General features: G+C 43.7%; 1 protein-coding gene across 1 annotated transcript in view; it reads left to right on the forward strand.

Moving 5' to 3' along the window:
* The first annotated feature begins 16,783 nt into the window (after nt 1–16,783).
* Nucleotides 16,784–23,651, forward strand: part of MKX (mohawk homeobox) — an 81,283-nt gene continuing 74,415 nt past the window's right edge. Inside the window, exons 1-3 of the mRNA XM_017853009.1 lie at nt 16,784–16,926; nt 19,157–19,426; nt 21,164–21,323. Of these exons, the coding sequence (XP_017708498.1) occupies nt 19,239–19,426; nt 21,164–21,323 (348 nt within the window). The 5' untranslated portion in view covers nt 16,784–16,926; nt 19,157–19,238. The remainder of the gene's footprint in view (nt 16,927–19,156; nt 19,427–21,163; nt 21,324–23,651) is intronic.

The raw sequence follows: 23,651 nt of genomic DNA on the forward strand, positions 1-23,651 counted from the left end.
GTTTCCTATCTGGCAATTTTAAGGACCAATTGTAGGGACCATCCCCCCCACGTTGCCAAACCCTGGAGGGTTTACTGGGACACATGATTTTCAGTGCTAACATCGAGACAGTTGGTCAGGCTACAGTTTAGCAATATATTTTTCAGAGCGTGTGTGTATCTGCGTGTGTGTTAGTGAGTGGTTATGGGGTGTGTGTGCTTCTGTGTGTGTGTGTCTGTGTGGAGGTGCACGGTGTGTGTGTATGTGGGTTTATGTCTGTGGATGTGTATGTGTGTATAAATGTGTGTTCAGATACATTTATTGTTATTATTTTTTTCCATGTGTTTACCATCCTTTTGGGGCCGGGCGCGGTGGCTCAAGCCTGTAATCCCAGCACTTTGGGAGGCCGAGACGGGCGGATCACGAGGTCAGGAGATCGAAACCATCCTAGCTAACACAGTGAAACCCCGTCTCTACTAAAAAATATGAAAAACTAGCTGGGCGAGGTGGCGGGTGCCTGTAGTCCCAGCTACTCGGGAGGCTGAGGCAGGAGAACGGCGTGAACCCGGGAGGCGGAGCTTGCAGTGAGCCGAGATCGCTCCACTGCACTCCAGCCTGGGCGACAGAGTGAGACTCTGTCTCAAAAAAAAAAAAAAAAAAAAAAAAAATCCTTTTAGAGGATAACGACCAAATATAATACTTTTTCCAATCTATGTGCTATGTGTGCAAGTAAGCCAGTAGCTATTTATCAACTCATCTTTAAGAAATGTAAAACCTAAAATTCAGTATTTGCATTTTAAATATAAAGAAAAATTCTCCAGATAGAGACATCTTGTCTTGACGATGGTATCGGTAACCGTTTTTGAAATGGTGTTTCCTTTCCAGCCTTAATAAACCCATATTTCTGGAGTGAATTCATCTTTAATTATGCAAGGCTGATAGACAGAGCCTTATATGCTGCCATTAGAAGAGGACATTCTCTGGGCTGAGTGGCTTATTGTGTGTAACAAAAGATATTCTCACTTTCTTGTCAATTCATTTTTTTAAAACGTTCATAAAATTGTGAAGTTGGCTGTATCTGCTTCTTTTAAATAACACTTCAGTGTAAAAGCAACTGATGCTGAGTTGTTCAACTTATAACTTCTTAGATCCAAAATATTGTCAGGATGAAGTGGCAGTTTTTACAAAGCCAATAAACTCTGTGATTTTCTTAGATGGAAACAATGAAAACTCATAATTGAATATTGATATTCAAAAAGGAGAAAGCCCCCCCACATACACATTTGAGGCAGTTATTAATTAAACTCCTTATTCTAAAATGTATGTCTAATGGGAAAACTTTAACACTTAGCCTGCTTTTCAGGCCAACCAAAAAACCCCACTTCATCTAGTGGGGTTTTATAAGAGAATACCATCTATGAAGAGAGATAAAAAACTGAACACTATGATAATCGTTGTCAATCCCTAATGAAATTATTGCCCCAGGCAAGAATTATCAACTAGTGTTGGAAGCAGCTGATCTTAAAAGGATGAATGGACAATCAGACATTCACAGAGTACCAAAGTAATACCAAAGCTTTCTTGCTAGTCACAGGTGAGAAATGTAAGTGTACAATAGAAGGACCAGGTTTTCATCACCGGAATCCAGTGGTCAAGTTTAGCCTCATTTATGGTGCAACCATCAAATATCATGTCTCCTGCTGTGACGCACAACAAAATGCAAACCACCACCTGAGACATATATTCTATGAAAATGCTCAGTGTGAATCCAGCAAACTTTCAAATCTGACTTCTGTTTATGGAAAACAGAGGGCATGAGGGAAAGTAAGACAATGGCATGAGGGAAAGTCAAATAACAGCACCAGAAAGCACGCAGACAAATGAAGAAGGTGGAGAATTCTGTGGGGTCATTGGTCCAGTCCATCCAACAAGTCAGTGTGTAGTGAAAAATCATTAGGGATGGTGACTGATTAGAAAAAAACTTGGAGACAATACAACTAGATTCAAGATGTGGCCTAGATTTGACTCTAGTTTGGACAGACTGGTTCTGAAGGGTACCTTGAAGACAATGAAGATTTCAAATACGGATAGATTATGACATAAAAATTTATCGAATTTTAAAGTTAAAGCTCATTAATGTAGAAAACCAGGTTACAAAACAAGTTGCAAAGTATTTTCTCATTTATATTAAAATACAAACATATGTAAATCATCTGAATGAATCATTGAAATAGTATTAACAGAAATAATTCCTGGGTGGTAGGAATATGGTGCTTTTATTTTCTTATTTTTGCTTATCTTATTGTCTAGCTTTCTTATTGCACATATATGTCTTCTGTAACAATGAAATTTATTTATTGGTTAAGAAACTGAAAGAATTGTGTGCTGAGGGTGGGAGTGCCACAGTTCAATGACATCAGGGTTTTAGACCTTTCTGAGACCTAGCGCTGATCACTGCAATCATTTTCGATGACTTTAAATAGAGAATTTGGATTAGCAGAACAGAGTTGAATTATAATCAGCAGGTCCAGAGCCAGGTCAGCACTTTAACTCCACATGTCCACAACTGAAGTTGTCAGCATAGCCCAGATTTGCTGGACTCTTGGCTTTTATATGACCTCGAGCTCAGATTTTCATCTGGAAAGGACTGATAATGAGACCATGTGCTTAGGGTGTTGCATTACATGAAAAGATACACATGAGAGCCCTAGGACAATGCCTAGCATCTAAGAGCTCCGTAAACATCAGCTCTTGTTCCTGTGATTGTTCTCTCTCACAGTGAAGAATTCCATTGTCCCCTGAGTCACTTAGGGCTGCAGGCCATCCTGGAGGCTCCCTCACTCTTCCCACTATAACCCAGTGGCATCTGTGGCTGCTCTGTTCTTTTAGGAAGAAAACCAAAACAATGGATGTAAGATACAGGCCTTCCATCATCTAGCATTTGCTCATTTATTGGCAGTCTTCTCATTTCACTTTCTGTTACGCATCCTAAGCTTCAGCCTTAAGCCACAATAATTTTTTCACCTTCTTGAGGATGTGACTATCATACTCAAGGATATCTACTTTATAGTTATATAAAAGCAAAACACATATAAAACACTCTTCATCTGCCCCCTTCAGGTAAAGATGACATTTAACAGTAATTGAGAAAATAACTGCCTTCCAAAAGACACTTAGGATTTAGAAATGTACCTGTCATTCCATAATGTTGTTTCTGAAAATAACTTGTATTATCTATTGAAAAACTCTGATTTTACTTAAAAACTTGGAAAAGGAATTTTCAAATCTACTTTAAAATCTCTTTAAAAGTTGCAGGGAATATGATAGTCATTTTTTTAAAATAAAGTGCCACACTTTCTGACCAATTTATAAGAAGAACTAATTGATATCAAGGAAGACTTAAAAGCGTAATCTCAAGCAAGCGCCTTTGTATAATTTGTGGATGGGTCAGTAAATATAGTCAGAAATCCACCTCTTCTGTATGAATCTATGTCTTGTCCTGAGATATCTGGGATTTTAGGGATAACAGCAGTATGAACTTACTGGTAAAGGTAAGTACATAGTCAAATTCAGAATACTCTAATATTGTAATGGTGGTATGTAAATTACGTATATCTTTAGTATGCAGGTTAAAAGACAAAATTATTAAAACTAACAATAGCTACAACAATTTGTGAAAGGATACATAACACAAAAATATGTAAATTGTGACCTCATAAATGTAAAATGGGAGTAAAAGCATAGAGCTTTTATGAAATCAAAGTTAAGTTGTTAAAAACCAAAAACTGACAAATGGGATCTTATTAAACTAAAGAGCTTCTGCACAGCAAAAGAAACCATCAACAGAGTAAACAGACGACCTACAGAATGGGAGAAAAGTTTGGCAAACTATGCATCTGATGAAGGTCTAATATCCAGCATCTGTAAGGAACTTAAACCAATTTACAAGAAGAAAACCAAATAACCTCATTAAAAAGTGGGCAAAAAGCATGAACACTTTTCAAAAGAAGACTTACATGCAGCCAAGAAGCATGTGAAAAAAGCTCAACATCACTAATCATTAGAGAAATGCAAATCAAAACCACAATGAGATACCATCTCACACCAGTCAGAATGGCTATTACTAAAAAGTCAAAAAATAACAGATGCTTGTGAGGTCGTGGAGAAAAAGGAACACTTCTACACTGTTGGTGGGAGTGTAAATTAGTTCAACCATTGTGGAAAACACTGTGACTATTTTTTAAGCATGAAGCAATTCAAATTACATTGCTTTCACTAAAAGTAGCCTTGTTGATAATATTAATAATTATTTATTGACATAATATTTTGGTGGGAACAAAACATATTTGTATCATTAATAGAAAATTTGTTTTAAAATATTGTTTATCTCATTGTTGCCTCTTTAAAACCTTTCCATTTTGAATGTTTTACAATTTATAAAATATATTAGCCCAGTTGTACATCTGTACCATCCATTACCAGTAAATGACTACATATGTATTAGAGCAGGCTGCCCTAAATATTTTCTACTAATAAGAGTGTACAATAAAAGAAGTTTGAGGGCCATAGCTCCAGACCAATTTTCCTCAATGTACAGTTTGATAAATATCTGTATCAGCACCATTATAGAGCCTGAAGCCCAGAAAACCTGACTTTGAGCATCTATAGTTGGGATGTGGAATCTGCATTTCTAACAAGCAACCCCTGCTTAAGGTGGTTCAACACCTTGAAAAGCCTAGCATTGAGGAAATAAAAAGCATTCTGTGCAGACCACGAGTGCCTAGGAATAAGGCATTCTACTGGCAGCCATAGGCTATATACAGTGTCCATAGTCAGCAGTCTCCTTAGTAGTCTTACTGAATTTGCAAGTCCAACCTTAAGTGTATAAACTTCTTACCCTCAGCAAAGAAATTATTTCCTAAAGGATGATTCTGCAATAATTGGCACTGTAAAAAATGTGTGTGACCCACATAGGGCTTTATAGGGACTGCTGCAGGCTGAGTGTGTCCTCTCAAATTCCTATATTGAAACTTATTCTCCAATGTGATAAGCTAAATGAGTCCTCTGAAATTCATATATTGAAACTTAATTGCCAGTGTGATAACATTAAGATAAGTGGAGCACTTAGGAGGTGATTAAGTCATGAGGGTGGTGCTCTCATGGATGGAATTAGGACATTATTCCCTAGTTAAGGCCTTGAATGAGTGGGTTCATTCCCTTCCCATTCTTCTGCCATGTGAGATGCAGCAAGAAGGCCCTCACCAGACACCGGATGCTAGCACCTTGATCTTGGACTTTTAAGCCTCCAGAACCGTAAGAAAGAAATTTCTATTCTTTATAAATTATCCAGCCTCAGGTATTTTGTTATAACAGCACAAAAGAACTAAGACAGTGGCCCTGCCATTGCAATTCCAGGGGCTGAATTATGTGTTAATCATTGTGGGATCATCAGAGGATAAACTCATGGAAAGGCTTCAGTTACTGCAATTTCTTTTTCATTAATCAGAGGGCCAAGTTTAATAGTTTTTTTTTTTTAAAAAGTAGATAAATAAACACTTCAAATAACCATGCCACACTTAAACCCAGGCAAAAGGCTACTGCCCTGAATCCTTCTTTTAAAAGGTCTACAACACACACACACACACGCATGCACACTCTACCATTTGGGATTGCGTGCTGAACAGGACATAGTGCAATCTAAACCTCAATGTCTGCTCTTATGACAGCATCATTCAGGCCCACAGAAGTTGTTCTACACATTGTTTGCTTTATGTCCTCAAAGTAAAAGGTGATCACATTCAAATGTTGTAAAGGTTTGGGTTGCACTGCTGAGAACACTGGAGGTGAACACTGCAGTGAACACTGCTTCTGACAGCTGGGAGAAAAGACCAATTAGTCAACTCAACAGACCCTTCTTTTCAGAGAGGATGAATGCAATATATCTTTGCCTCATGCAATATTGTTTCCCAGTAGTGCCTGGCATCGTTTTTTCTTGCTCATCCAACACCTGGTTCTGGAGGTATTCAATATTTAGCAAAGCTTTGCAATAGTTGCAACCGGTAGCAAAAGAACGTTTTGCAATATTAAATAATTCATCACACTTAAATCAGTAATTGTATAAATCTTGACAAATCAGTCAGAATCTGATATCAATACTTTGCATTGAAACCAGCCATGTATTGAACACTAGCAATGCAAATAATTTCATTTGTATAAAGATATTTTAAATTAATTTTCCAAAGATTAAATAAAACATTAGATTTATTTGAAATTTTATATTCATTATTTTCTCTTTAATTTTATACATAATTATTTTAGAATAAAATAGCACTTCATAAATGACACATGAAAATGAATTTATTTTTCAAACCTGCCATATTTACTTTAATGTATATTCTTTATACAAACATATTCAGATTTTAAACACTTAATATAATTGCATTTACTTGTAATCCTTCAGAACACAAATTATGAGAAAAATATTGATTATAATAACACCAAGGATTTTTGCTTGAAATAAAGACAAGACAATTACTTTAATATAATAATATATTTATATTTCTTATATTTTATTACTCTTCTAAACACCGCAAGCTTAACAGCAAGATATCCAGACATGTGCAATAACAATTAAATCTGATTGTCTTTAACATTTTTCTAATTAAAGTCCTAACTTTCTATATAGTTTTTGATTTTCCAGCGAGATGGTATGTTTGTCAAGGTAGAAGGATGGGGCATATGTTACTTAAGTGTTTTAGCTTGATTTATAGGGTTTAAATATGTAGACATATGGTACGTGGGCGTCATTTGTACTCTTGCCTTAGGCTTCACAAATGTTAGGGGTAAGCCTGACGACGGTAACAAATGAAAACAAGACAAAACAAAACAAAACAGAGACAAAATAACCAACGAGGATCATGAAGTTGTAGGACCACTGCCACCTTCTTCCTCAAAGCTACTGGTTTTCACCCCTCTTGGAATCAGCCACTTATAATCGTGTCTACTCCCACAAGAAAACAACATTTCAGGGTCACTGAGGCTATTCCAAAGCATGTTATTTTTCATTGTCCGGTGGAAAAGATGTTCTCCAGATTTCGAGAACCCTCAGAATATTCAGCAGCAATTGGCTTCTGGGTGTAAGCCCACACATGAAGATGAACATGAAGTGGAGCCTTTCTACCATGATGCTGAAGCTGTTAAAATCATCCTATTCCAGGTGACACTGACACTCCACTGCTCTCCACCTAGAAAAAATGTCATATATAGAATGAAAAGCGAACATATTGGCATTGAGTTTCTACCTGTGAAGTGAGGAGTCGGAAGGTGTGTAGCTGCATGTTTAGCTGTGCCTGCAATTATGGAGACAAGGGTTTAGAGTTCTTTCTGTCTACCCTTCCTATATACCTTCAAAGAAGGGGCAGAGTTAGGTGATATAGCACATGAGCTCTAGGGTCTGCCTGACATGGTTCAAATCCCAGCTCCACTAGTCACCAACTTTGTGACTTAGGGTAATCCTATGCCTAGATGTCCTCTTCTACAAAACGGGGACTAAAGGGTGGCTGTGAGAATTACATGAGTTAATTGCCTAGAATAGTGCATGGATTCATAGGAAGTGCTTTGTATGTATTATGTATTTTTAAAATATACTTTACTATGTCACCATTTATGAGTCTGGAAGAGTAGTATCAGGACATATGTCTTGAGCTGACTGCTACTGCAGGTCTAAGAAAAAGTTGTGACATTTGGATATTGTAAGACTTCCCCTATCCTACAATTCAGGCGGTTTAAATTATACAATTAGGCCTGGCATGGTGGTTCACACTTGCAATCCCAGCAACTTGGGAAGCTGAGGCCAGGAGTTTGCGACCAGTCTGGACAACATAACAAGATCCCACCTCTACAAAAAAAAAAATTAAAATTAGCTGAGTGTGGTGGTATGTGTCTGTAATCCCAGCTACTCGGAAGGCTGAGATGAGAGGATCTCTTGAGTTCAGGAGTTCAAGGATACAGTGAATTATGATCATGTCACTGTACTACAGCCTAGGCAACAGAGCAAGATCCTATCTCGAAGAATTTACATTAATAAATAAATAGTATGCAATTAATTGGCCTAATGCCTTTTTCCTTTTCCCTTTCTACTAGCCCAAACTCCTTTCTCAGCAAGATTTATGGTAGCCTACTCCATTAAAGCACTTTCAACAAAGATCAGTGAAAAGCAGAGCAAAAAGATGCTCGTGCCTGCTGCCTGGCCTGAGGTTCCCTGGCCCAGATACTTGGGCAAGAATTAATCTTTCTTGTGCAGAGAATGACTGGAACCCCAGGAATGACTTCGCTGCCACCCATAACAAGTTTATGCACAGAACACCTCTGTTCCAATACCTCTCTCCCTTTAGTACTTTTCCAAAACAGGGGTTTTATAAAAGTGGGGTGCAGTGAGGTAGGTTAGATAAAGGCACGCATAAGGAAGAAAAGTCACAAGCTAACCTCTGTGTGTCTACCATTACTGTATTTTTTTTTCTCAATGGAAGTCCTAAAAATCTTTCTTGAAACCCAGAAGTTTTTGGCATAACATTCAAAACAGCCTGATGTAAGAGGTGAAAATACTGTTTTCAATCAGGCTCAAATTTCTAAAATAATGCTCTCTTTTTGCATGTTTTCGGGAAGGATGTTGGTAATATGGTTACAAAATTTTTAGCAGACACATAAAATGGTCATTCTATCATCTTTAAGCTCCCTCATGCATTGCTACAGATGACTTATAGATTTACTGGATTCAAGCAATCTTTATATCAGATACCCTAAAGCTTTTTAGATGAGGTATATTTATTTTCCGGTGCTTTCTTAACAGGTTTGTAAGCTAGGCAAGGATCGTGTCTTTTAAATCAGATTTGATGCAGTTCTTGGCACAGAACTTTGCATGCAGGTGCTCCATAAATATTTATTGTTGATTATTAAAAAGAAAACAATAAAAAATAGCTCAAATTTTGTGAGTTTTTTGGGGTGGTAGTGGTGGGGTGTCGGTCAGAAAACAACAAGCCTTGAAAATTAATCAGCATTTTCCATGATTACATAAAACATAAACATCAAAATCCAAGTACCAATACTGCGCCTAAAGGCATATCATATCAATAACTAAGGCATATCGTATCATATCAATAACTAAGGCATATCATATCATATCAATAACTAAGAAGCAGAAGAAAGAAAGGAAGAGAAGAAGGGAAGGAAGGAAGGGGGGGTGAGGGGAAGAATGTAAGGAAGAAGGGAGGGAAAAAGAGAGAGAAAGAAATGAAGGAAGGGAGGGAGGAAGACAGGAAGAAAAGATGGAAAGAAGGGAGACAGAGAGGAAGAAAGGAAGGAAGGAAGGGAGGGAAGAGAGAGAGGGAGAAAGAAAGGAAAGAAAGAAGGAAGGGAGGAGAAACAGGAAGGAAGGAGGAAAAAGAGGGAGAGGAGGAGAAAGGGAGAGAGAGGAAAGAAAAGGAGGAAAAGAAAGGACAGGAAAGGAAAGAAAAAATGAAATGAAAAGGAAAGGAAAGAAAGGAAAGGAAAGGAAGGAAAGGGAAGGAAAGAAAGGGAAGGAAAGAAAGGAAAGGAAAGGAAAGGAAAGGGAAGAGGAAAGAAAAGGGGAAAGGAAAGAAAAGGGGAAAAGAAAGGAAAAATTAAGATTTTTAAGATGAGCATAGCACCAAATAAATGTAAAAATAATTAGGCTGATTCTCTAAACACATGGAACACAGTCTCAGGAGGCAAGGGGAGGAAGCACTTTTTCTTCCCATCTCCTTTCCAGATCTCCCTGGTGTTGCAGCCTCTAGGCATCTAGAAAGCACTTTTCTTAAGCCCACCTGTGGCCACCGGGATCATTTTTTTTTTTACAAGTGTCTATTACTTAGGGTAAAGACTAAGTTCCTTTAGCAAGGAAGCCCCCAAATACAGTGACTTAAATAAGGGGCACTTGTCTCCTCTGCAGTTTTTACAACTGTCTATTAGTTAGGGTAAATACTAAGTTCCTTTAGGAAGGAATACAGTGACTTAAATAAGGGGCATTTGTCTCCTCTGCAATGAGAGCTGAGTAGTGTAAGTCATAGGTCAGCAAACACAGCCCCCTCTCTGGCAAAATCCAGCTCATGGCCTGTTCCACCTTCTAAGGTAAGAATCACTTTTACATCTTTAACTGGTTGGAAATAAAAAATAAAAGGAACAATGCTATTGTGTGTGTATGTCTCTTCTCGCGCTGCTAATAAAGACACGTCTGAGACTGGGTAATTTGTAAAGGAAAGAGGTTTAATGGACTCACAGTTCCACATGGATGGGGAGGCCTCACAATCGTGGCAGAAGGAGAATGAGGAGCAAAAGAACATCTTCCATGGTGGCAGCCAAGAAAGCTTGTGGAGGGCAGCTCCCCTTTATAAAACCATCAGATCTCATGAGACTTACTCACTATCACCACTATCACAGGAACAGTATGGGAAAGACCTGCCCCCATGATTCAATTACCTCCCACTGGCTCCCTCCCATGACACATGGGAATTATGGGAGCTACAATTCGAGATGAGATTTGGGTGAGGACACAGCCAAACCATATCAGTAAGAATGAGAATGACATAAATTCAATCTTCAGTGCCATTCAATCAAGTCTTATTGGAAAACATCAACCCTCATTCCTTAACTCATTCATAGTCAAGTCTTGTCTACGGTTGCTTCTGCACTACAATGATGGAGTTCAGTCACCATGGGGGAGATCACAGGGCCCAGAAAGGCTTTGCTATCGGGCCCTTTACAGAAAAAGGTTTCTGGACCCAGATTAGGTTAGCCTGACAGCTCTCGCTGGAGTGGTCCATTCAAAGCCACAGGTTCCCTTTATCTTGTGACTCTGCTGTTTCTTAGGTTGTTATCTGCTCAGCTGACATGGGTCACTGCCTGTTATGGACTGATCTGTGTCCCCTCAAAAATCATATGTGACACCCTAACCCCCATTTGGACTGAACTTGGAGACAAGGCCTTTAATGAGGTGATTAAAGCTAAAGGAAGTCAGTCGGGCATGTTAGCTCACTTTGGGAGGCTGAAGTGGGTAGATCACTTGAGGTCAGGAGTTCGAGACCAGCCTGGTCAACATGGCAAAACCCCATCTCCACTAAAAATACAAAAATTAGGCGGGCGAAGTGGCAGGCACCTGTAATCCCAGCTGCTCAAGAGGCTGAGGCAGGAGAATCGCTTGAACCTCGGAGGCAGAGGTTGCAGTAAGCCTAGAAGGCGCCACTGCACTCCAGCCTGGGTGACAGAATGAGACTCTGTCTCAGAAAAAAAAGAAAAAGAAAAAGTTAAATGAAGTTACAGTGGTGGGATCCTACTTTGATACAACTGGTGTCCTTTTTAAAAAGAGGGAGAGGTAGCAGACCTCTCTCTCTCTCTTCCTCTCTCTCTCTCTCTCTTTCTCCTCCCCTCTCTCTGACCCCAGCCTGAGCACAGAGAAAAGGTCATGTGAGGACACAGCAAGAAGATGCTGTCTGCAAGCCAGGGGGAGAGAACTCACCAGAAACCAACCCTGCCAGCACCTTGATTTTGGACTTTGAGTCTTCAAAACTGTGAGAAAATACATTTCTGTTGTTTAAGTCACCCAGTCTGTGATATTCTGTGATGGCAGCTGGAGTGAACTAATACCCTGCCACATCCATGCTCCAACCCTTGGACACAGGAAAAGTCAAAGGGGAGAGAAAGGCAGCAATTTCCTTCTAAGCTTGTTGAGCAGAAGTTGCACCACTCCTGCTCACATTCAGTCCTTTGGTGAATTTATTCAGTTATCCTACACGTAGATTGAAAATGAAAACAGAGAAGATGGATTTGGGGAGGGTCAACCAAAAGCATGACACATTTTGGAACACATATCGTGATTAAATATTTAAAATCTACTGATTTCCTGAAGTCCATTAGGCTTCATATGTAGAGCCCTACTGGCCTAGGGACAAAAGTCTTCACTATTTTTATTTGAAAGGACACTTTTTGACATAAAGGCAAATTGATTCTCAAGCTAGAAGAGTCTTCTGAAAGTAATTCTAGTATTTAAGTGTAAATGAACATTTTCAGGATGAAATATTCTGCCAGTTCCCGTCAAGGCCCCAGTGTATAGTATATTTTCTTGTGTATAATATAGTGGACTCTAATTTGAGGTCACTGAAGATACTTTGGTATCAAGAGAAAAAAATGGGTTGCTAGAGGTCAGTGTCACATCAGGTCCTGTCTCAAGCAAGACCTGGAGTAGACCAAGACATTAACCCACTTGGATCTCAGTTCTATTGACTGCTTATTATGTGTATTTTCTGCACTTACACATAGCTAATGGTTTTTAAAATAATGGTGATACAGTACTTGCATTTCTGGCCAGAATGAATTTGACTCATATATAATCATTATCAAAGGTTCCTATCTTGACTAGCTGCTTTGCGAAGAAAAAAAATTAATTCCCATTCCATGAAAAGTTAAGCAAGGAGAGAAATACATTTTACTTTCAAACAATGGATGCTTTTTCATTACTTTTACAAATAACCTTATATTGCTTGTGATAGGTTATCCTTTCTTTTTTACATGATTTTTTTGAAAAGCTATGCGCAGTCACACTGTGCTGTGGAAAATACAGCTGCTGGAAACTGCTCTCCTGCTTCTAAGCTGATAAATGACTTCATCCTAGAACACCATTGAATCGACCATCTCAATCTGAAGCATAACTTATTAAGAAGCCAAGTGGAAACAATTTTTTTAAGTATTAGATGAAAATACAAAAGAAAAAAAAAAACCTTCTTAAGCAAGACACAAAAACCAGAATTCAAAGAAGGAGACTGACATACTGATCTATTTGCATTTAATCATTCTGTAAGACAAAGACAAAACAGGTAAAAGGCAAGCCACAGACCAGGTAACATCTTTGCAACATGTAAAAATATATATCGTGAAAAAATGATTTATAAATAAGCATTATAAATCAATAAGGCATCTCATAAGGATATAAGCAAAGGCAATTCAATTGAGAAATGCAAATGGCTTATAAAGGAATAGGTTTTCAAACAGTGTGGCATTATTTTACTCATCATTTAGGCAAACATGAAGATTGAACATATGCAATGCTGTGTGGCATGTGACTAAATTGGAGCATGCATGTGTCAGGGGTGGTATAGGTTGGAGAAAAATTTGCAAGTATCTATCAAAATTTAAAAACCATGTTTCCTTCAACCCAGAAATTCTATATCTGGGTAACTGTTTCCTAGAGAAACACGTATACATATATGGAAAAATCATACGCAAGGATGTTTGATGTTCACAATAGTGAAAATTGGAAAGACAGACATGTTCATAGGAGAATCATTTAGTAGATTGTGGAGTCTCATGTAACAGTTTAAAAGAAGGAGTTACATGTATGCCTACTAATACATAAGTTCTTTAGGACATCACTGAATGAAAAAGCAAGAATTAGTTTAATACTCGGTATATATGTACACTTATATACAGTCTCATTTAGCAAAACTATACTTTATTTGTTTTATTCATGTATGTAAGTGCATAGAAAAAACTTAAACAGATGCATATCCAACCTGCAACTGCCAGCTTTGGGTGATTCCTCTGCAGAATGTGATTGGGTGGAAGTGGCTGAGAGGCATTTTCACTTGTATTCCTCTTCGTTTGGGGGTGATTTATGCAAAAGACCCTCCCTGTAAGAAGGCATTATTCATTCTGCATTATTTATGAAACTAAAATTAACTTATAAACAAAGCAGAAACACCTTGTGAGATACTTCGTGGCCACCCATTCTACTACTTAGCTCACAGTGTTTCTGCAGCCGTATCTGTCACCACTTGTTCTGTTGTTCCCCTTACACACTCCAGTATGTATCTCTGCCATCAAACTGGCCACGTGTGAGCTGAACCTGCTGTTTGTTCATTAACTTACTATTTTATACCATTTGAGCAGGAAGTTGTAGTCATTCTCTGGCTTTGTAGTTTGCTTTATTGCTTATAAGTAATAACTGGAAAAAGGAGTTTTAAAACACTCATTATTTTCAAACACTTTGACCAATATTTGTTCTGAAATGTCAGGGTACCTTGGTAAAATATCAAAATGCTAAAAATGAAGACTTATTTTTTTTCTTTACCAGAAAGTAATAATTACATATATTTATAACTGCAGAGTCCAATACAATGAATTAATATTTCTTCCAAATGTTCTTACTTAACGTCTTTCTAGCTTTAGCAAAGCAATATCTTACTTTCACATTAAAACAAACAAACAAACAAAAAAAAAACAAAACTTCATAATAGTGTAAGGCAGTTTGTGGGAAACTTATTATTGTCATTTTATACTTTAGTAAATTCAGGCTAAACCAACATCAAATTAACTAGAATTAAGATTAGGGCTCAAATCTTCTGATTTCTGGTCTAAGTTTTTAGGGGTTTTGGATTTTTTCCCCCCTGCATAAGGCCATCTTCCACAAACTACATATACTTTCTTAAATCTTCTAAAACTTTCTGAAACTGGAGTTTTTACTTCTGAGGATTATATATAGCATTTCATATACTGACATTGAATATAGCACAAGAAGCGTGATAACATTTTATTTTAGAAATAGGTGTAATTTAATTATGAATGTTTTGAACTGTGAGATTAAAATGAAGACAACACTTCCCTTTTGCATAGAGGATAAAACTTGTAAAATAAAATAAATGCTCATTTGTATATTACAGAGGGATATTTCACACCATTTCACTTCTAGAATGGATCCTTCACTCTTCTTTCATTTTAAATGGATTTAATTATTAAATCATAGTCTAAGGGAATTACCATATGTTAATTTTTTAGTGAATTGAGGCTTACTCAAACATATTTTATTCCTATATCAAGTGAAAAGTATTTTTGCATTAAGACTTTTGCTGTATATTTCATTTCAGAATTTAAGAAAACAAATATTACCTGTAAGAATATCTTAAATAAAAGCGCTCTAAATGCATTTTTAAATTGAGTAAATATAGTTAAGTACTAAAACAACAAAATTTATTTGTCCTGTACTAACATGTACTATAGCATATGGCTCAAAAAGTTAGTAGAATACTGAGAAACTGCAAGTAACTATATCATGCCTATTGCTTTACCTGGGACAGCTGACCAAAAAAATGTTTCAGGGGTGTGTTAGAGCTGATTTCATTACAATTCCTGGTGACAGCACCCCTGATAGAGACCATAAAAGAGAAGATGGCTCTTTCGTCTTATGAAATCAATTAGATCTGCTTCTGTGGTGAAATTTGTTCGCTGAAAATTGATGGCTGAAACCTTAGGATTTACCCCTGTCTTTAAGTTCCTACAGCGAGGTCTGTAGACCAGAAGAAGCCTGTACTGAACTCACACCACAAGGGCAGCGCCAAAGACAAGATGCAAGCGCTGCAACAGCAAGTTATGTAACAAAAGAGAACCGAGGACATCAGAACGTGCTCCAATGATACTTTGTATCTTCCTGGTGCGCAAAAATGTAAACCAGCCTTCCTTTATGGTTTACATTGTACCACTGCACAACGGTTTGCTATCGCGTAATTTGGTAGGTGATACATATGAAATTTGAGGGTGTGATTAGTCTTTAAAATAATAGCTTTGATAAATATTTTAACCACTTCTAGGCATCCCCGCCCTCTAAACACACACAAAAAGAAGAAGAAGAAGAAGAAGATGCTAAGGTGGGCCACTGCCCCGGCTCTGGCCAGCCACATTTAGAGGGGAAAAGGACAAATGGTGCTATTTCTTTAAGCTTAGTGAGAGGAAATCTAAGTTTGTTCTTTAAAAAGGGCGAAAGTTCCCTGGGACCACAGGGCCGGCGGCGAGAGCGCAGGCAGCTTCGTTGTTGGCACCTTGGGGATCTTCTGGGCTGCCAGGAGCTCTGAGCTTGCAGTTGCACCTAAACCGCCGATTTTGCTACTTATATTTGCGGTAATGCTAGGAAGCAAAGTGTCATCAATTAGAGAATCTGGTAGCCATTCTCTCTTTGCCCTGTGTCCCAGCTTGTGATTCTTCTAAGTTCCATCTCCTTTGCTGAGTGCAGATTCCTGGCTCTGGCGCGTCTCCTCTTCTACACTTGGGTCACCGCGGGTTGGCCACCTGGGCTCAACTCACCCCATCCTTGCTTTCCCCCATCACTACACCCAGCGGCGAGGGCAGCCTCACCACTCTTGCCCCGGAGGTGAACGTGTGCCTGGCTTTGATTGAGACAACCAGGATCCCAGAAGCCCAGTGACATCAGAAAAGAGGCTCCTGGGCGCTAGCACTTCCCGCAATACGCTCCAGGGCTGTAGGTGCAAAACCAAGCTCTAACTTCCCTCCAGCTAATCGAGAGGAAAATACAGGGCGCGTCACAGTGGCCTCTCCCGCCTAGCCACGCGCGGTGAAATTTCCGGCAATCGGGCCAGCTAAGACACGGGATTTGCACCGCAGTCTCCCAGCTTCTGGAGCCGGAGCCGAGCGCTCCCGGCAGCTTCTCCAATTTCTCTCCTAAAGTGCGAAGGGATAAGCCCCGTCTGCTCCACGACTGCGAGGCCGGCGGATCTGGGAGCCGCGCCCGGCTCCGCAGGACTCGGCGGGCCCGGGGCTCCCCGGCAGCTGCTACTCTGCTAGGGGTTAACAGCAGCCCCCGCGGCCGGGCGGGCGCGGACGCTTCCTCTCACCCGCCCGGGAACGTGGATACTGCGCCCGCAGGATGTTCGCCGGCTGGGCCGCGCAGTCAGGAAACATGAGAAGGCCTCGCTATTCCTGTTCCCGGGCCGCGCGCGCCGGGCTGGGTAAATAAAGCCGAGACGACAGCGGTGGCGGTGGTGAGCGCGCCGGAGCCCGCGTGGAGAACATGCGGCGGGGATGGGAGTGCGCCTAGTCTCGAGGCGGGAGAGCCAGCCGCCCTGCAGCCGGCCGCCGGCCCCGCAGCCACAGGTACAGCCCCCGCGTCGCCGAGTCCCAGCCGGCTGCCGGGGAACGCCAGGCTCGCTCTGGCCCCTGCGCCCCACCTTCACTGTGCCCTGGGCGCTGGTGCTCTCCCCGCCCTTCCCCCAACTTCCCTCCAAGGTCTGGTGGAGACGCGCTCGGGTGGCGGCCAAGCCTGACCCAAGGGCCTGCGCGGAGACTGGGAGCCCACCTGGCCGCGCCTCCTTCGCTTTAAAATTATTCGCCGGCGTTGGGGGGAGGGGGACACTTCTGCAGGGAGTGACCTCCCCGGCCACAGTCTGGAGTGAATCCGGGTAAGTGATTCGAGAAGAGGCGCGGGTGGCCGCGCGCGGGAGTCCTGGGAGGGTCAGGAAGTGTGGTTCACACGCCCCCGGACCCCTTGCGACAGGACGGCGCTCGGACCTTTGCCATCGCTTGCCTCTGAGCCTGCTGCCTGCAGACCTAAAGCGCGCCGGTTGTCTGTGTCTGCGATCTCTGCGTGGGCTTGGGGCTGCCGGGGAAGGGTCCGAGGTGGCTAACCTCGTGATGACTTCGCTAGGAAAAACACGTCGTCGCATCTAGGAGGACGCACTGGGGTGGTGCGGAGAAGGCCGGGCCAGGGAAGGGTGGCTTGTACAAATAAAGCAGCATGAACGCACATCCCCAAGGGCACTGATATTAAAAGAAAACAGCAACGCTAGTCTTGACTGTAGAACAGGGGCTGCGAGCGCGGAAATTCTCTTTGACACTTACTGCCGAGGCTGTGTGCATACCCCAGGCACGTACCTGTCTGCGCGGGAGGACGCAGTCCTAGGGGACACGCGGCATCCAGCAGAGGTCTTACTTCACTTCCCTACTAACACAGACCGTAGCGGTAGTTTGATCGCGGTGGCCACAGTCCTAAATGTCACGCGTGGCCTCTGCTGCGGTGGCCGGAGGGCGGGGCGGGGGTGTTGGCGAGTGTGGGCACTCGGCGAGGCAGAGGGGGTGTGTGTGTGTATGTGTGTGTGTGTATGTGTGTGTGTGTATGCGCGCGTGCGTGTGTTAGTGGAGTAGCAGCCCATGCCGCGACTGGACGGGCAAAGGGGGCGCTGGCAGCGAAGCGGAGGCCGCTCGGAGGAAACGGGAGCTGTCCCGAGGCGCTAGGCGGGGAGATGGGGCGGGCGAGGGCGGCCGCGCGCCCTGGGGCTGTAACTCTGCGGCTCCGCGGCCGCGCGGACTTGCCCCTGACGCCCGTGCGCGGCAGGCAAAGGCTCAGGGTCTCCGCGACCCCAGAGGTGAGCTGCTGGCTCTCCCCGACAGTGGCAGCCGCAGCCCGGGAGGTGCGCAGACCAAGCTGCCTCCTGACCTGGGCTTCTGACACCTTTACAGCCTCTGAAAGGGTCCCCGGAGACCCCAGAGAGGGGCGAGTGTCAAGGGGCTCCGAGCCCACGACTGACACCCGTGCTGCGGAAGAGAATGGCACTGATTGAGGGCTCTCGGGACCTGGGTCCTGGCGCCTTGGACCTTAGGACCATGCACGTCCCGGGGGCGCGTTGGGGGATGATAGGAAGATTCGGGGCGAGAAGCGGGAGAAGTGGTGCTTTCGTCCTGACACCACTTAACTTTTCCCTGTCCTTGAACCCAATCTCACCCCGGGGGACCTTATCGGACAGAAGATGCGGGGGTTTCAACCAAACCATCCACGATCTAGAAAACACGAAAATCCCCCAAATTCCGGTATGGCCTGGGACTCATGAACTGGGCCTTGCGGATGCGGTTGGCACATTACCCCAACTCTTCCCTTCCATCCAGTCCCTCCTGACGCCCCGAGTTGGGGCTCCCAGAGGCTTTAGTCTTCTGCTGTGATTGAAGAACCACGCGCGGCCTCACGCCGGTCCCGGCTCCGCAGTCCGGAGTATGCCTCTCCCAGACACAAACTGAAACCCAGAGGCTCGTTTGGGAATTCGTTTCCTTTGCCTCTGCGGGTGAATGATTCTCGGTTGTAGTTCTGGGGAGTGAGGGGATGGGGGGATCGATCGCCCAGGCAAAGAAGAAGGCAAGTACCTGTCCGGGGAGCCTGCAGGGGCGGGGGCGTGTAGCCAACTGGGGAGAGCCGCAGGGTCCCTGCCATTTGCGGCGGCGCCGCTCCTCCCCTCGGCTCTGCAGCCCGGCGACCCGGCCAAGTTCAAGGCCCAGGACCTGCAGGGGTCTAAGCACTCTCAGCCAGTAAGTAACGAGATGCACCTTCCTCTTCTAGAAGCCGAGCCCTGCTGCGGAGCTCCCGGCGGCCAAGCCCCGAGGCTCTGCGGCCGCGCAGCGTGTCCCTGCCACCCGGCACCATGAACACCATCGTCTTCAACAAGCTCAGCGGTGCGGTGCTGTTTGAGGACGGAGGCGCCCAAGAGCGGGAGCGGGGTGGCCGGCCCTACAGCAGTGTCCTGGACAGTCCTCACGCCCGCCCCGAGGTGGGCATTCCCGACGGCCCGCCCCTCAAGGACAACCTCGGCCTGAGACACCGGAGGACAGGGTAAGCGCACTCCCGGGGGGAGGGGGCGGTGAGCTGTGCTGGGGTCCCGCGGCAACGCGGGCGGGTTGGGGGCAAAGGGCCCGGAGTTCCCTGGGTGTGCAGGTCTGCCTCTCCAGGGCTCGCGCGTTCTCATGTTAACGGGCTCCTATCTCACAACATGAGGGATCAATTCGTCGGGGCAGCTCCAAAGAGCTTGGTGGAGACTGAGGGCGCCAGGAGCTGCCCCTCGGTCCTCGCTGCCTGGACATCGGATTTGGGGGTTATTTGCCCCTCTCCGGACTGCGGGTGCCGGTTCGCGGCTGAGGGCGAGGAAAAAGGACTGAGCTGGGTGCAGAGAAACAGGCGAAGCCAAGTAGTTGGGGAGTCCCGGCTCAGGCTCCGCGAACTTCTCTTCGGTCACCCCAGCCCCTCGCCAGGGCCCCGCGGCTCGCCTGGCCCAAGGAGTCGGGAAGGTCGCCCCCCGCAGGGAGTCCCGGGCGCCCGCGCAGCTCGGCGGGGCCCGCAGCGAACCCGGAGGGGGAGGCTCCGGGCCTGCGGGACAGGCTTTGGGTTTAGCGGGATGAGGGGGATGCTGGGGGGCGGCAGCTTGCGGGTGGGCCAGCCGCTCAGACTGCCGGTGAGTGGAGGGCAGGCTATGCCCGGCCGGATCCCGGCGGCTTCCCGGGCGCCCCGCTGGGGAGGGGTGGCAGTCCTGGCCGCCTCCACCTGAACGATTGCATCAGCTGCTTGTTCTGCGGCGTCGCTGCTTAGTAAAATAGAGATTCGGTTTCGTCAAAATGTTACTACCAGTCGCTTCGGGTGGAATTGCATTTCAAAGTGTTTAAAGAGGCAGAAACCCAGGAGGCTCCGGCGCAGGCGCGCAAGCCTCGGGGAGCGGCTGGGCGCGCTGGCGGCCGCGCGCGACACCTCCCGGACCGGTGCGGGAGCGCATCGCCCCAGGCCACGCTCCAGGCTCTGGGCTCCAGGCTCCGGGCTCCAGGCTCCGGGCTCCAGGCTCGTGGCTGCCTCTGCCTCCTCCTCCTTTGAATATGCTTTTCCTGAGGTCTTTTTATTTTACCTGATGTGACAGAGCTTGCCGTACTTTTAACCCTCCCTTAGTCGGGAAACGGCCCGACAGTGTTTTTGGGTTCTGCAGGCTTCCTCCACAAACCACTGCCTCCTTTGGAAAGTTTCCCCCTTTTCCTAAAAGATTAAAGGAAATACAGAGCTTAAAGAGAGCGGGGGAGGCAGTGCTCCTTTGCTTTATTCCCTCTGTCCAGTCGGCGACCTTTCCCCTGACCACAAGCGACGGAAAGCCTCTGGGAGCAGACAAGAGATCCCCGAGGAAAGTTTCGAGAGCCAGCCACATACCCTGCCAGGCCTGCCAGGCCAGGGTCACTCGAGGGCGCGGCGCCAGCGGGCGAGGGAAGGGTAGCAGTTAGCCTCGCTCCCCAGATCCGCGACTGGAATAGCCGTTTTCTTCAAATCACTCGACCTTCGTCTCCTAAACCTCTAACCTTGGGGTATTGAGTTCAAAATATCCCCCAACTCAAGATAAACCTAGCGAAATGACCTCCCCATCCAGAAACTTTGAGGCTCCCACTTCCTGCCTCTCCCAAACTCTGGGCGCGCGCAGAGCAGGGGCGCAAGGCAGGACTGCGCAGCTTGGATGTGGGGTTCGGGCTCGGCCGGTACGTGGAGGGGCCGGGCGGGCAATCGCGTCGCTCACCAGGGCATCCTCCTCTCCCTATGTCCCAGCGCCCGGCAGAATGGCGGGAAGGTGAGGCACAAGCGGCAGGCCCTGCAAGACATGGCGCGGCCCCTCAAGCAGTGGCTTTACAAGCACCGTGACAACCCGTATCCCACCAAGACCGAGAAGATACTCTTGGCCCTCGGCTCGCAGATGACGCTAGTGCAGGTAATCAGGACTCATTAACCCCTTGATCCGTTTCCCGGCGACGGGCTGAAGAGCGGGCACGCTTAGGGTTCGTGAGGCTCCCCACGTGGCACTTCTACCTGGAGAGGGATGCAGCCGGGCTGTGGGAGTTTCTGAATTACTTCTCACCCTCATCCCTCAGTTCAGTGCAGATGCTCCGTGCAGGAAGGAATGCAGGAAGCGCTGTCAGGGAGGGAAGTGAAAAGTCAACTGCAGACTTATGAGAAGGTAACTGGGAATCTGGATTCAAGAGCCACATATAGATGAATCCAGATGATGCCATCTGCGGTGATTTTCAACATTAGTGAGCATCAGAATCGCCTGGAGGGCTTAAAACACAAATCGCTAGACTCCACCTCCGAGTTTCGGATTCAACAGGTCTGGGGTGAGACCATCATTTGCATCTCTTACAAGGCCCCAGGTGTTGCTGAAGCTGAGGCTAGGAAGGAACCCCACTTTGAGAACCGTGCAGTGTGACACTCCATATTAAGGCCAAGTATTAAAGCTCAGGTACAGAGTAACTTTCAAAATTACCATTACTGACAGCTAGGAGTAGGGGATAGAAAGATAAGAAATGGTGTTTGGATCAACACCCACCCCACTCCCCACCCCCCGAAAAACTTTTTTTTTTTTTTTTTTTTTAAGGAAGCATCCCTAAAAAACATTTGCTGCCATCGAACAGCATTTTGCTCCTGAATGGCTTTTCTTGCTGGCCCTTAAAGGAAGAGGAGGCAGATTCAGATTGGTTGGGTTACTTGCCAGTGTGGAGAAATGGTGGCAAAGTTTGTGTGTTCCTCTGGTGAACCAGCGACTTTACCATTGAAACTAGGCTTTTGGTCAAAACTGAATCTTACTGTTCACAAAACCCACCGATGTTGTAGGCATTACTATCAGAGATTTTAACACTTGACATAACCAAGACTTGGGGCAGTTGTGTCAGTAAAAAGACAGAGCCTGAAATAAAAATTCCAGATCAAATTGCTCCTCCCATCATGTCACATTTTTTAAAAAAAAAATAGGTGGTTCCTGAACCTTTTCTACATGCAAGCAGGCAAAAAAAATTATTCAGAAAGAAGAGGAAGGAGGAGCACATCAGGATGAGAACTTTTGCCACATTACAATAAGCAATTAACGATTGTGAAAATTTGGCCATTCCACCTAATTACAGTAGCAGGAGTCCAAAAAAAAAGGAAACTAGTGATAAAATAAAATAAGAAATTGCCTTCCTGGAGTATTTAAATTTCCCTTTAGGGAATTACTGGAAAGTTTGTTGACAAGGTGTGAAAGTTTGACTTATAAGTCAGGCTATCAAATACAGAAATATGTAATCTGCTATTTTCAGATATAATATATACAAAACATCTGTTTCTTTCCATATTATCAGGCAAAATGGTAATTAATAGTGATTTGCTGCAGCAGTGGAGGGGAAAATTATTTATGTTCTTGGCTTAATACTGTTTAAGCAAGAACTATGAATCTTTAGTGATTTACCAAGTAGTTTCTAAATAAATTATCCGGTCCAGAAAAACCTGACCTTATGAAAATAAATAACCTAATGTTAAAATTTGTTTAATAAGTAATCTTATTTTAATTTTTTAAAATACACTAATTTAATAGAGTTATTGAAATATTTCACAGTGGATGTCAGCAATGAAAGACTAGGTTATTTTTGGTTGATATAGAGCTTTAATATTAATAATGCTATTCTTTCATACAGAAAAGCAAAAGAACCATTTATGACAAAATGTTTTAGGACGTTTTTTAAATTATGAGTATGCATTTGTCATTAGGAAGAGCCATTTAAACTTTCTTACCCGTAGTACTTTTGTTGAGTTGCAATACAAAGTAGTTGTAATTTTAAAATTATTTGCCACCTGTAATGATAGTTCAAATACAAATAAAAATGCTTTTTACATTTAGATCTTGGTGAGGCTATTACATTTTAAAATATGCTTTACATGAAATTTTCATTCAAAACACTTTTTTTCTCTTACACTAGTCCTCAGAAAATAAAATGCACAAAACATGTAATTTTCAGTGGGGTAAAATAACTTTTATAATAATAAATGACAACTGTATAATTATTTCAAATTTTATTATTAATGAAGCTGGTTTCTGAAGCTTTAAAGTGATAAATGGAAAAAATTAAAATGTATAGAATTACCAATGGATCTTGTGTCTGATCCTATGGCTGATCATTGTTCAAATGCTATAGAAATACACTCTGAATATAAACAGCTTTGTTGTGGAATAGTATAAAATGGTATGTGATTGGGGTTTGTATTATTGCAGGATATGGAACTTAGCAAG

The sequence above is a fragment of the Rhinopithecus bieti genome, unplaced genomic scaffold (assembly GCF_001698545.2).
Source record: "Rhinopithecus bieti isolate Rb0 unplaced genomic scaffold, ASM169854v2 scaffold_35615, whole genome shotgun sequence".
Classification (NCBI taxonomy): Eukaryota; Metazoa; Chordata; class Mammalia; order Primates; family Cercopithecidae; genus Rhinopithecus; species Rhinopithecus bieti.